Source organism: Suricata suricatta, chromosome 10 (genome assembly GCF_006229205.1).
Source record: "Suricata suricatta isolate VVHF042 chromosome 10, meerkat_22Aug2017_6uvM2_HiC, whole genome shotgun sequence".
Classification (NCBI taxonomy): Eukaryota; Metazoa; Chordata; class Mammalia; order Carnivora; family Herpestidae; genus Suricata; species Suricata suricatta.
Window position 1 is genome coordinate 6,533,775 of NC_043709.1, and position 14,878 is coordinate 6,548,652.

Sequence of the window (14,878 nt, forward strand, 5' to 3'; positions counted from 1 at the left end):
TACAGCATGTCTAGGGGCGGCTGGGCTGAGGAGGTGCTGGGGGACAGGCCCTCCAAGGATACCTGCAAGGTCTGGGCCGTGCTCTCATCAGCCAGGAGGCCCATGCTCTGGACCTGGAGCAAGAAGAGGGCAGGCAAAACAGGCCTTCTCAGGGCCTACCCCATCAGGACCTCTCTACCCGCCGCCCTCTGCACTCCTGACCTCCCTCTGGCTGTGGCCAGAGGGCCCCTCCTCCACAAAGAAGATGGTGTGGAGGGTCTAGCCTTACAGAGGCTACATCGAATCCCCTTCCAACCCACCTGCTGGAAGAAGCCACGCAGAGCCTGGAGTGTGGTATTCGACAGGGTAGAGCGGTCAGCCAAAGCTGTGCCTTGCAGAACATGACCCACCTCCTCACGAGAAAGGACACTGCTGCTCTGGAACCGCACAAACTAGACCAGGGAGAGAAGCCCCAAACCCACAGTGATTTGGGATCTCCTTCATTCACAGACATTTCCCATGTCCCGACTGTGACTGGCCCTGGGCTGGGCGTACAGATCTGGAGCCCACAGAACCCCCCTGCCCTCAGGAGCTCAGACTTGGTGGGCAGGGGTGAGGTTGTGTCCAGGAAAGTGGAATACATGAGGCAGAATATGAAACCCTGAGAGCGCTGGCCCTGCTGACCCCTTCAGTCCCCTTCCCCTCACCCCCTGGCCGTGCACCCCACACTCATGGTCAAAATGGACTATGGCAGTTCCCCAAACACACCGCCATGTGCTCACAGCCCTGCTATTCTCACTTGAGATACTCTTCCTTCTCTCTGCCTCAGCTAAAATGTTACCTTCCTGCTGAATGTTCTTTCATTTTATTAAAGAAATATAGGCATTAACTGAGTACTTTACTACATTCTTACCTCTCCCTCCCAGCTCTGGCAGAAACAATTACAGTGGGCCCTTACACAACACGAGAGTGAAATGCATGGGTCCACTAATAACACAGATTATTTCTGATAAATACTGCACTGTACTTATTATTTTATTAACATTTTCTTTTTCTAGCTTACTTTATCTAAGAGTCACCTTAAGGTGGTGACTGAGCGGCCATTTTGCTGTAGGTGGGGGACCGACGACCCCCACCCCCCTCACCTGCAGACCTGGAAGGTCCCGTGCCAGTTTGAAAACAGCCAATCATGAAGCTCCAGCTTCCCATCACCCTGACAGACAAGGCAACCTATTCCATCCTGCCACGTCCCTGAAATGCCCTTATTTGATAGTCTGCCCTCCCAAGGTCAAACCCAGAACCTCCTCACCCATAACCCCCCCGCCCCCACAACCCCTCGCCTATCAGGCGCGACTTCCCACTCCCAGGGTCATGGGACCTTGCCAAGGAATCGCAGATCCCAATAAAGGCTTTCTTGGCTCCATAACCTGGTCTCTTCCTTTCCTCCCATCTCTGCCTCCATCTATTAAATCTTACACCTTATTGTAAAAATACAATATTTAGTACATGTAACATACAAAATATGTGTTCACTGACTGTTTATGTTATCAGTAAGGCTTCCAGTCAACAGTGGGCTATTAGTAGTTAGTTTTGGGGGAGTCAAAGTTATATTCAAATTTCCAACTGTGTGGGGATCAGCACCCCTAACCCCCACATTATTCAAGGGTCAACTGTACTTTTCTCTGTGTTCCCACACCAACCACTGATTTATTCATTGACCCGCCTTTACTATCACCGACAGGTGCACTGCTTTGTTGTTTATTCAGTGGCTGCTTACCGCCAGGCTCTTAGCACACCTACTCTGCCACTAATAACATCAGGTTTTAACTATTAGTTTCCTGTCTATCTCCTTCTCTAGACTGAGAGACCCTTAAAAGGCAGAACATCTGGCTCAGTAACATCTTTGGTCCCTAGCACAGGATCTGGGTGCAGCAGGCAGGCCCTGGCCAATGATCCATGTGCAAATGAATTAGGAGTATCTGGGTCTTTTTGGGGTAAGAAGTGTGGGTGTCTGAGGAATTCTCTGAGCAGGCCTCTTGTAGGCTGAAGGCCCACCCAACCCCTCTACCTTCTACCCCTCTATCAGGCCTCTTCAGGACCACCTAGCTCATCACATTCTTCAGACCACGAGACCATCCATTCTGTACTTACCAGGGTCAGGAGCCTCAAGATCTCAGGTCTGAGGAAGGAACTCTCTCCAGCATCCAGGAGGGTAAACAGCAAAAACCGATTCCAGGGCTGGGAGACCACATGGGATGCTACGGGAAACAGCAGTTACCCTAGGTTGTTACTGCTACTTTCCCATAGACCTTGAAACACTGCGGAAGAGGACTTTCTCTGATTGGCTCAAACAAGGGTTGCCCAGCTAGAGGCAGGGCATTGGACAAACTGACCTGAGCACAGGAAGTTTTTCTTCCTCGTTGTTCTATCCATCTATGCTACCTGGCTCAGGGAAATCACATGTCCCACTATTGTGGGAAGCAGGCAGTAGGAAGGGCTCTGCCATTTAAGAGCTTTTGACCTTGGTTGGGCAAATTCTTGATCTCTCTGAACTACAATGTCCTCATCCGTATCATGGGCATGGCAATGCCCTTGCAGTGTTATGAAAAGAATTAAACAAAATGAGTGTGAATCAAAGAACAGAGGTTGGAAGTCTAGGACAGGAGGGTGGTGGGGCTGGCTGCCCCTATGAGAACATCAGAGAACAGGGAGGGCTTCTACCGATGTCTGGGCTCCGGGCCTGCAGGTAGTCAAGCAAGGCTTCCAGACAGCCAACACAGGCGGAGGACAACAGAGGGTCCTTCTGCAAACAAACAAACAAAACCCCACACAAGTTCATGTCAGGTTTGGCCACCAATGAGTTTTGGTGTCAATCAAAAAAGAAACATTTGGTTTTCAGAATAACTTGGATTTCAGAATTTCAGATTTGGGATTGTAGCCCTGTAGATAATCAAGGAATGTTTGTTGGTTTCATGTCTAACCCACACACACACAGGGCTTATACTGATGGTACACCTATGTTCTGCCTACATTCAAGAGGCTGTTTCAGAATAGGAGATAAGCCCTGGGTCCCATTAAGAGATTCATAAATTACAGACTCTGTAAGAACCTCACAGTTTATCTATGACAGTAAATTTCAACTTTTTTAAAGCAGAACCTTTCATCAAGCAAAATTTTATGCTCTAATAAGCATACCAAAAGATCTCTCTGCCATCAGTCATTAGGGAAATGCAAATAGGTACCACTACACACCCACCAATAGCTAAAATTATAAAGATTGATAGTATCGTGTTGGCCAGAATGTGGAGCAACTAGAACTCTCTTATAGTTCTGGCAGGAAAGTAAAATGGTGCAGCTATTTTGGAAAACAATTTGATGCTTTCTTATAAAGTAAACATGTACTTACCATATGTGCGAGGCAGATTTTTCAGACTGTCCCATGACCTTCGCTCCCAGAAGCTACTCCTGGGATTATGTCACATTAGATGGCAAAATGGAGACTGTTGGGGCCCAATCTAATCATACCAACCCTTGAAACACAGTGTTCTCTGGCTGGTGGCAGAAGAACCAGAGAGCCTGGAAGTGTGAGAAGGACTCAGCATGCATTGCTGCTTTGAAGATAGAGGGGCCTGGTGAGAAAGAATGTGGGCCGAGAGCCGGAAGAGGCCCTTGCGGAACAAGTGGATTTCTTCCAAGATCCCCGAGATAAGCACCCAGCCTGGCCAACACCTTGATTTCAGCCTTGTGAGACTCTAAGCAAAGAACTTGCTCAAACCCACTCAGACTTCTGACATATGACAAACGGTGTGGTGTTAGGCCATTAAGTTTGTGATAACTTGTTACACACATTAGAAAACAAATATGTCATCTGACCCAGCCATTCCACTCTCTATTTCTATTTATGAGAGAAATAAATCTATATGTCCACACAAAGACTTGTACTTCTGAATTAAGGACAACTTTATGCATAATAGCCAAAAATCTGGAAGTCCCGAATCAGTAGGTAATGGGTAAACAACTGCGGTACGGCATGTAGTGGACCACCACTCACCAGTAAAAAGAAATGAAGTACTGACATACGACAGTATGAATGACTCTCAGAAGCATTAAGCTAAGTGACAGGAGCTAGCCACACATGACCACATATTGTATGATTTCATTTCTAGGAATTCTAGAAATGGCTAAACTACAGTGACAGAAAGCTGATCAGTGGGGACAGGGAAGGGGGGAAGAGATTAACTACAAAGGGTCACAAGGGAACTTTCTAGGGCGATGGAAATGTTCTATGTCATGATTGTGGTGGTGTTTATGAAACTATATTTTTGTCAAAACTCATTTGATTGGACACTTATAATCAATGAATTTTATTGCATGTAAGTTATAAAAAAATGGATTTTTTAAAATGTAAAAACAGAAAGCTATGCTGTCTTCATACTGTTCTTTGGAAGGCAGCGATGTGGTGGTTAAGAGCATGGGACAACTTGGGTTTGCATCCGTGCTTAGTCACTTACCATCCTGTGACCCTGGCTAAGGTCACTTACACTTGCTGAGTGGGAATTAAAAAATGATCCGGGTTGTTGAGAGGGTTGAAGAAGAAATGGGTACAGAGTGCTCAGCCAGTGCTTGCCACAGAGTACACACTGAATACAGGGTGAGAACATCCTCATGAAATGTACAACAGGAGAAATACTCCCCGCACCCCTCACCCCGCTTTAAAAACCCCTAGGTTTTCTCCACAGAACTCCTAAGACCTCCAAGGAACACAGCTTGAGTGCTTGAGCTATTCACTCACCTCATTTTACAGTTGAGAAAATGAGGCCCAGAGAGAAAATGCTTGACCTGAGGACACCTGAACGTATCAGAAGGCGGCAGATCTAGAACCAAACCCAAGGCCTTCTGCCCTTTCTCCTTCTCCAACCTAAAATTAACTCTTAACCAGTGACCATTTCTAGCCTCTTCCTAGGTCCCCAAGCCCATAGAGCCGTGGGCCAGCATGCCCCTGTTCACAAGATGCACTTCCTGAGAGACACTGAAAGGACATGAATTTTGTAACCAAAAGGACTTAGGTTTAAATCCTGACCTAAAAGTGTATGAACGTAGGCAAGTTACTTAACATCTCTGGGATTCTGTTTCCTTTTCTATAAAGCTGAGATGATAATTCTACCTTATAGAGGAGTTATGATGAATAAATAACATGTCGGGGTGCTTGGGTGGCTCAGTCGATTAAGCGTCCAACTTTAGTTCATATCATGATCTCACGGTTTGTGAGTTCAAGCCCCACATTGGGCTCTGTGCTGACAGCTCAGAGCCTGGAGCCTGTTTCAGATTCTGTACCTCCCTCTCTCTCTGCCCCTCCGCAGTTTGTGCTGTTTCTCTTCTCTCAAAAATAAATAAACATAAAATAATTTTAAATAAATAATGTACGTCAAGTGTTTGTGCAGTTGTGCACTCAGTAAATGTCTTCTCCCTTCCTCCCCACCTCCCGCTCTCCTAGAACCTTAACTTGACATAAACCTCTGCTCTTGTAGGAATAATCCCGGAGATCAAAGCCTCACATCTTGTAAAACTAATTTTAGCTCACGATTTCCAATCTGGTAACAACATTCCTCTACTCCCACCCCAATCACAAAGCCAAGTCTAAGCACAAAGATAATTGTTTCTTCTCTGCTCAGACACACCCTTACCCCTCCCCAAATCTCCCCAGGGATGGAGTAACTGGAATGGAATCCAGCAGGAGTTCTTGCTGGGTTTCTGCTTGGAGACCCCCAGCTACAAGGCACTCTTATTCTTCCCAAGTCGGCCTGCTCTACTGTTAGACAGCCCTGGCCACTAGAAAGGGCCCCCCCCCCCACCTGTCTTCTTGCAGTTCCACCTGCTGGCCAAGGTCTGCATCTCCAAAGAAACCCCGAACAAACCTACTGTATGTATTTCTACTCTGGAGACATTCAGAGATTTATAGTCCTGTGGCTCCTCCGAGAAGTAAAAAGGGACGTTTGGCCTGGCTTCTCCCTACTCCAATGCCATACAAGTCACTCCGGTTACCATAGCACTTCTGCAGACCCTGTCCCCTCCCCCGCCCCCACTGCTATTAACCTGCCCTTTTTCCCCCACGTGACCCAGCATGGTGAAGCCTGGACATTGCCTCCATCCTCACTATAACCAACATTTTTCTGGGCTGTGCTCCACTCCTGAGGGAATGGAGGCTATTCTCATAGGCCCAAATTGCTTAATGCTGGAAGATTCTTTTTATTTTGCAGATAGAAAAATCAAGGATCAGTAAGAGGAATTGACTTGCTAAACTCCTTCAGAGTTAGGAGCCGGGCAGGGACTATGATCCAGATCACTATGATTCTGACCAGTACACCTTCCACAGCGGCACTGAGCCACCTCATCTCAGACAGCTGAAGATTCTGCACACTCTGCCCAGCACTCAATTGTTGGTGCTGATGTTACATGGCTGCCTTGGACCAGAGAGGCCAGGGAGGACTAGCACCCAGTGCCCAACTTAGGTCTTACTGTCATTTTTTCCCTCTTGATACTGCTTTTTTTTTTTTTTAAATAACAGCTTTAATGAGATATAGTTCATAAACCATAAAATTAATCTTTTTAAGGGTATAGATCAGGGTGCCTGGGTGCCTCAGTCAGTAAAGCATCCAGCTTTGGCTTGGGTCATGATTTCGTGATTCGTGGGTGTGAGCCCCACGTTGGGCTCTCTGCTGACAGCTCAGAGCCTGAAGCCTACTTTGGATTCTTTGTCTCCCTCTCTCTCGGCCCCTCCCCTGTTTGCTCACAGACCGTGAGATCAGGACCTGAGCCAGAACCAACAGTCAGACACTTAACTGACTGAGCCACTTAGGCACCCCTAAATCAGTAGTTCTAGCGTATTCACAGAGTTGTACAGCTATTTAATTCCAGAATATTTTCATCATCCCCAAAAGAAACCCCGTACTCATTAATAGTTCCTCCCCATTCCCTGACCTCCAACCCCAGTCCTAAGCAACCACTAATCTTTCTATCTCTATGGATTTGCTTATTCTGGACATTCCATCCAAATGAAATCATGTATTATGTGTTCTTTTACATCTGGCTTCCTTCACTGAGCAAGTTTTCAGGGTTCACCCGCACTGTACCATGTGAGTGCTTCATTACCTTTTATGGCCATATAGTATTCAATTGTACGTGTATATAATTTGTTGGTCCATTCGTCAGCTGGGGAGCATTGGGGTTGTTTGTACTTGGAACTATTATGAATTGTAGTGCCAGGAACCTGTGTGTGTCAGTTTTTGTGTAGACACGCTCTTTCAATCTCCTCGGGCAGACACCTGGGAGTCGCCTTGTTCGGGCATACAGGAATTCTGTGTTTAGCTTTTTGAAGTACTTCCAGGCTGTTTTCCAAAGTAGTTGCACCATTTTGCATCCCCACCCCAACAACGTGTAAGGGCTCCACTTACTCCACACTCTTGCCAACATTTGATATAATCTGCTTTTTTTATTTTAGTTACCTCAGTGGGTGTGAAATGGGCGTCAGTGTCATTTACTTGCGTCACTGCAACAAGCGCTTGCTCAACAGTCCACTTGCCTTCAGGCTTTCTCCTCCCACCCCTCTTCCCTACTGTGGTTGCCGGTGACCTTTCAGAAACTCAGTTTGATAGAAGCCCTTCAAGGCTCCCCATGGCACCTCTTAGCCTGGCACATATGGTACTGACTAGTCTGGCCCCTGCCCAGCTCCTCAGTGTCATCTTCTGCTTCTTGCCGCCCCTCAACCCTGCCTCTCCCGTGCGCATCCAGATTACCGCCTTTGCTCATGGTGCCCTCCATGCCTGGAATGCCCTTCCCTCTACCTCTCCCTAGACACTGTTCGAGGCTGAATTCAAATGCCACCTTCTCTGTGAGGCCTCCTCTGACGGCCCCCTCTCCCCCAAGCAGCAAAAGTTTTTGCCTAAAAGAAATGTATAGTTTTGCGGAAGACAGATATGCAGACCACTGACCATATAATAAAATATGATAAATGCAATCCTCATTACAGGGCTGAATAAACAATTCTGGGAGCTCAGGAGAGAGAGAGAGGCAGAGAGAGAGGCAGAGAGAGAGAGAGAGAGAGAGAGAGAGAGAGAGAGACCTCCTCTATTCTTGGATTGCTATGGATTAATATTTGCTGAATGTATGAATGATTGAACAAATAAAGAACTATTTTTAAACAAACCTATGGAAGAGTCTGAAGGCGGCTTAGCTCCACTTGTGAAGGAAAGACAGAGAAACAAAATGACTCTTCCATATACTTCCTTACGTTAAGGGCAGTGGCAGAAAGGTCATTATGGCTGAAAGCAGAAGGCCAGGGAATTTCCCAGGAGCGTGTCAGTGAGAGAAATGAGAAAGGGGAAACTTGGTCCTGCTCCTCAGGCAGTCATAGGGACAGTGGCTATGAGGCTGAGCGACTCCTCGCCAACACTTTCCTACAACCAGCACCGGCCCAGGACCCTCTTCATGAAGAATTCCTGAGTGACTCCAGGTGGTTCTTCTTCCCAGGGACTGCTGAGGACAGTCCAAAATTTCCAGAGAGACAGACACTGTATTATTCTACTTACATGAGCTACCTGGAAGAATCAAATAGTCGAATAGAGACAGAAAGCAGAAAGGTGGCTGTCAAGGGATGGGGAGAGGGGACAATGGAGAGTTACTGTTTAGTGTGGACAGAATTTTAGTTCAACAAGACAGATGAAAACGTTCTGGAGAGGGAAGATGGTAGTGTTTGTACAACAGTGTAAATGTACTTACTGCCACAGAATTGTAACTTAAAAATGATCAAAATGGTTACTTTTGTGATGTATATTTTACCATGATTTTAAAAAAGAAAAGGGAAAAAGATTAAAAAAAAAAAAAAAACCCACCAGGGGTGCCTGGGTGGCTCTGTCAGTTAAGTGCCTGACTTTGGCTCAGGTCATGATCTTGCAGTTCCTAAGTTTGAGGCCCGCATCGGGCTCTGTCCTGACAGCTCAGAGCCTGAAGCCTGCTTTGGATTCTGAGTTTCCAGCTCTTTCTACCCCTCCCTGGCTCACGCTCTGTCTCTCTCTCAAAAATAAACATTAAAGAATTTTTTTTTAAAGAAAAGAATACACAATAAGCTTCTTAAATGAGAAAAAAGTTCTGGGGATTCAAGGGTGGGAAACAGGCAACAAGGCTGGGAACAGGGAACCTTTTCTGACAGCCAGCTCTACACTAACCCCATACTAGGCTATCAGTTACACCCCATCCCCCCACAATGCAGTGTGTCCCTTTAGCCCAGAACTGACCACACTGTGTTATCACTTCTTGTCTACACAGCAGTTCCCCACCAGATGTTAACTCCTCAAAGGCAGGCACCTAACATATCTCCACACCCACCACCCTTCACGGCATGTGATGGCTGGAAAACAATGATCTCCAAAGTCCTCTAAGCTGTGAGACACAAATCCCTCTGGGGCACACATCTACTGTTTCGGCTTATACAAAATTCACTTCTCCTTTTTCTGCAAACAGTTTTCTTTTGTGGAACCATCCCTCTTTTGTGTTCAGTCTACATGGGTAATGGAGAGCTGACCGCATGCCCCAGCCTCCGGGAGAGGGTATTGACCCAAGCCAGCTCAGCCGAAGCATCCCATGGTCCAGCCACAGTGATTGGCACATTACCCAAGCCAGACTAATGAGATTCAGTTCTGAGGGCTGCTGGGAAAGAGGAAGTCTCTTGCTTCTGGAAGGATATGAGCCAGGTGCTGCTGTTGGTCATTCTACCATCCCATGAAACAAACCTGACAGAGAGAAATACAGAACCAAAACGTGGAGACAGAGCTCTGACGCCACTGTCTGGGCCCCTGGGATCCAACTGTACCTAAAGCCAGTACTGAGCCCTGACTTTCTCAGTTATGAGCCATTTTGTGTTTCATTTCTGTCACCATAACTTTCAAGTCCCAATCAATCCACCCTCCAATCCTGGAGGAAACACCAGGTCATTGCCAGGCAGCCACCCTGCTGCCTGCTGTTGTTTTGGGAGAAGCAGACTCCACTGCCAGAGTCCACTTGGCAAGGGCCTTACCTGCACCAAGAGGTTCTGCAGTCCGATGACCAGGGACAACACTTGTGATGTTCTCAGTGGGGCAAGGACAGTGTCCTCAGGGGCCGGTGGTGGCTGGGCCCCTGAGGGCACCAGGGTCACAAGGGCAGAAGAGAAGCTTTGCCGCAGGGCTGTCCGTAAGAAGCGTAAGATGGCAGCTGAAAGCAAGAAACCCCTTAATCAGTTCCTGCCTCCTTCCCCACCTTCCACCTAGCTCTGTCACAGCGGGGAAGACAGTGGAGATAATAATGGGGTGACCATCGGCTAGTCTGGGAGGGGTGGTCCCTTCTCACAGTCTAAGTGAAAAGCTCATCTTCTACTCCAGGCCCTGGGGCCATACCTGAGAGCAGCGTGGCCTTTTTCTTCGGAAAGCTGAGGACCTTCAGTACTTGGTCCAGTTCCACAGACAGTGTCTGGTGAACCTGGTAGGGCAAGAGGTAAAGGGGTGACTCCCACATTCCGGCAGTTTGAGCAGAAAACAACCAGTCCCAATGTCTCTTCTATGTACCCACACATACCCGCTGCATGAAGAGGGACAAAGGAGGCCACACAGTCTTGTGAGTCTACCAGTCCTGGATTCAGGAATGTGAGGAGGTGAATTAAGCCTGTACACAGAGAATCCTTCTGCTCCCAAATCTCCTCCATTGTCAAGGAACTCCTCCACCAGGGAGCCTTCTCAGTCTCATCTGTGATTCAGTTGCCACCTCAGCCCACCATCCAACTAACTTAGATCTAGAGTCAGACATCCCAGAATCAAAATCCTGGCTCTGCTACTAGCTAGCCGGGTGGCCAAAGGGAAGTCACTGCACCTCTCCCAGGCTGCCTTACTTCCTTCATGTATGAAATGGGAATAATGCCACTTGCTCTCACCCCCTCCAGAACTATTCTGAAGGATAGCTGAGGATCAGCATTGGTGAAGGTGCTCTTTAAAGTCAAAGCAACATCCAAACCGATGGGTTAGCTAGAATGGCAGGTTCAAAGCTGAGTCTGGCTCTGCTCTCCTCACCCAGAACACTGCTGCTTCAAGGCAGGGATTACGTCTCCTCTACTTGGATTTATCCCAGTCTGGCACAAAGTTCCTCAAAAATGCTTGTTGGCTGAGGGAACAGCACGTTCTAGGCAGAAGAACCAACTTGTACAAAGGTATTGAAATAACAGACCAATGTAATATATTAATAGAGGAAACTGTGTGGGAGTTATTTAGGAACTCTGTGCTATCCATTTTTCGTAACACCTAAAACTGTCTTAGAAATAAAGACTATTAAAAATCAATCAGAAACCAACCATCGGTAGTATGGGGATGTGAAAAAGCAGAGCTGATCTGAAGAAGAGCCAACAGTCGGTCAAAGGACAGAGGAGGAGGGTGGAGTGGCCGCAAGTAAGGCTGCAGGAGAGCCAGGGGAGCAAGGGCTCAGCGGCCATGTGGAGAACGGAAAAGCTTCTGGAGGAGTATGGGCTGTGGAGGCCAGACAGACTGGCTGCAGGGACAGAAGATATGAAGGAGGGTCAGGCCAGGGCCCGGAGACTGAAGAGGCCACATTAGTGGTGAGGACGAACCATGAGGAATGAGCGACGGCAGTGGGGAGGGCTTAGAGAGGAGGCGGTTAGTAGGTAATTGGCTGGGTGTGAGCTGAGAACCAGGGCAGAGTCAGGCACGCGGTGTAGACTCCCACCCAGGGAAGTGACTGCAGGGGCCAGGGTGGGCCCAAGAGCCTCACAAAGAAAAGTAGAAAAGGTTCCTATCCTAAATCAACGCCACAGGCAACAACCAAAAGACCTGTTATAGAATAGATCTGCCACAGCCTGTGGCCACCTTAGAGGCCAAACTTTAAAAATGACTTCAGGGGTTCCTGGGTGGCTCAGTCAATTAAGTGTCTGACTCTTTATTTTGGCCCAGATCACGATCTCACAGTTCATGAGTTCAAATCCTGTGTGGTGCTCCATGCTGACAGTGCAGTACCTGCTTGGGATTCTGTCTTCCTCCTTTCTGTCCCTCCCGTTTGCTTTCTCTCTCTCTGTCTCTCTCTTTAAATAAACAAATATTTAAAAATTTTTAAATAAAAATGACTTCACAAATGAGTGTGTGCCTGACACTACACTGGCACAGGGCTGGGCACCGGGAGAAGTCAAACGCTAGAAGATGGTTTCTACCCACAAGGAGCAGCCAAGCTTAGGGAGGAGACACCAGAATGTGGAGCAGCCCTCAGAGGAGCTCATGCAGGGCACTGTGAAGACAAGGCCCTATACAGGGGGGCAGGGAGGGACTGAGAGGAAGGGAGATGTTCTGTGGGTACGTCCACTGCCCCCCTGTTCCCTGCATTCCCTTCTCCAAAATCACAACAACAGCTTACTTGTGTCTGGCACATAGTGCTTACCATTCAGCACTACAAGGCCACAGTCTGGCTTCTGCCCTTCTGTGCGATCTGACGGTCACTCCTCACATTCTAATCACAGTCACTCGTCACTCTCCAAACATGTACACTATGTCCTAAATTTGTGCGGCTTCCCGTCTTTGCTCATATTGTTCTCTTTACCTAGAATGCCTTTCCCTGCTATCTTTGCCTGGCACAACTGTACTTACCCTTCAAGGCTTCGCTTAAAGAGTACAATGTAAGTTTCCCAGGTGTGGGGTACCTGCTGTATTTACGTTCTAGTCCTCTCTGCCTAGAACACAGCCTGGCAGGTAGGGGATCCGTGTGTGATAAATTAACGGCAACCAACCTGACGACCCTGGAGGTTTTTCCCCCATTTTGCAGGCAAGGAAACTGAAGCTCAGAGATTTAAATACCTTGTTAAGGTTACTCAGTTAAATCCCTTAGAAAGGTCACTCAGCTAATAAGCCACAGAGCTGAGACCAGAACTCAGGAACTTTGTCACTCCTCTGTGTGCCACTCCATGCCCCAAAGCCACGGGCCTTAGAGACTAACCTGCAGACCGCCATCATGCTGCTGGGCAGAGAAGGAGGCAGTGAGCAGCCAGGCGGAGCAAAGGAGTGCGGTCCTGGGCTGGTCCACCTCCGTCCAGGTGAGAGCCAGAGTCTTCTCCAGAAGTTCTATCAGGGCCGTGCTGCTAAGAAGCACCGCGGCAGCTACAGACAGTTTGGCAGGACAGAGCCATGTGAGTTACACAGGATCCCCCTGCTCAGGGCCAGCATCATGGTTAGCACATGATGGGGACCTCATGCACAACACGGTGAATGAACAAAAGGCTCAGTTTGGGGTTCTAAGGGTTCTAACTTCATTCAAGAACCACAGGTTAGCAGAACCAGAAAGGACCTTATGGCCATCTGGCCCAGACACATCTCCCCTTATATATTTTTATAAGAGGGAAAAACTAAGGGCAACAATGGCCATGGACACTTCCCAGCACCCTTCCTTTTCACTGTCTCAGCCGGGGCCCCCCATACCTCGTTTCTGACTGCGTGGTGTGGTCTGATGAAGGCTCCAGTACAGGAAGTTGAAGGAGGGCTGCAGGATATCCACGTCAGCAGGGCTGCACTTCCCACACAGCTTGCTCACTGCAAGAGAGTCCCCAGGAACCTAGCACCTAGCACCCTGTGGCTTTCATGCACATCAGCACTCACAATTCTCACAGATAATGGCCTTCAATTGGCTAATATCAGACGTCAGTCTGTCAGTCTTAGGGACCAAGCGCAAACTAAGCGTTCCTGGTAATACAGCCAACGAAGAGAAACGCAGTAACAGACCTGAAGGACGCTCGCACTCTTCCATCTGGAAAAATTCAGGCAAGCAGCCCACAGCTGCACACCAGAACAGACTGCGCAGGCGTAGATGATCGAAAGGCGTCCTCTCCCAGCACTCATGCCAGCAAAGACTCCAGCACAAGAGTGTGCAGAGCTCATCTAGGCCAACCTGCTACCCCCAGCAGGAAGAAGATCCAGCCCCTGAAATCTTCCATCGATGGGCCATTCACTGCCTTCCCAGAGGACTCACCACCGTCACCGTGCGACTCCCTACAGTTGCCATATTCTCTTTCTCACTTACATCACCCTCATCTGGCTAACTCTTTAACACCTACTCAGCAATAAAGATTCAACTCAAAGTTCACCTCCTCCAGGAAGCCTCTGTAACTTCTCAAACCAAGATGAGATGCCTCTTCAGGACTCCACAGCCCTCATCAGAATAGTTACTACACTGTAGAGTAGACATCTACAGAACATTATCCCTTTCTTGCCAGGATTCACCCCTCTTTGCTCCCCTGCCACCACTGCCTCAATATGAAACCCACCTAGGTCTCCATTCTCTGTTTTGGCAGCCACCTCACACAGCCACACAGACTTCTAATTGGCTTGTGGTCAATCAGACAAGCAGCCCGCTTCCTCACCTCTGTCCTCCACCTGCTATGCTCTCGAATAAAAGTACTCAAGGATTACATATAAATGTATATAACATTTCACATGTATGTCTCAGGTCGTTATCCGCCCTCCAGAGGCCCTTCTGACAGCTGGCTTGATTTTGTCATATGCAGTCTCCCCTCCCAGCTGAATGTTACCCTTGATCTGACAGATAGGCTGGGATGACCAGCATCAGGCCAGGCCTGGAGGCCCTTTTGAAGTCTGACACCAATCTTCTCATGAGGCCTGGGATCCAGGCAGTGAAAGAACCAACGCCCTCTGTGGCCAGAGCACCTGACAGTCCATGGTACTGAAGAGATGACATTTTTTTTTTCCTGGCAATTTCAATCTCCTCAAGAAACCTTCCTAAGGATGGTGCCTATGAAGTGGCAACTGCATTAATGAGCAATGAAAGGTCCTAACGAGGTTTGGGTATGGGTAGAGGAGGCTAGAGGACT

The 14,878-nt window shown here is 48.0% G+C and overlaps 1 protein-coding gene across 1 annotated transcript in view; it reads right to left on the minus strand.

The window, feature by feature from the left end:
• The window catches only part of MEI1 (meiotic double-stranded break formation protein 1), a 75,783-nt gene that overhangs the window by 1,010 nt on the left and 59,895 nt on the right, over positions 1-14,878 (minus strand). Inside the window, exons 23-30 of the mRNA XM_029954092.1 lie at positions 13,473-13,583; positions 12,994-13,154; positions 10,407-10,488; positions 10,049-10,224; positions 2,701-2,782; positions 2,131-2,237; positions 300-431; positions 4-113 (exon numbers count right to left, since the gene is read on the minus strand). Coding sequence (XP_029809952.1) covers positions 4-113; positions 300-431; positions 2,131-2,237; positions 2,701-2,782; positions 10,049-10,224; positions 10,407-10,488; positions 12,994-13,154; positions 13,473-13,583 — 961 coding nt within the window. The remainder of the gene's footprint in view (positions 1-3; positions 114-299; positions 432-2,130; positions 2,238-2,700; positions 2,783-10,048; positions 10,225-10,406; positions 10,489-12,993; positions 13,155-13,472; positions 13,584-14,878) is intronic.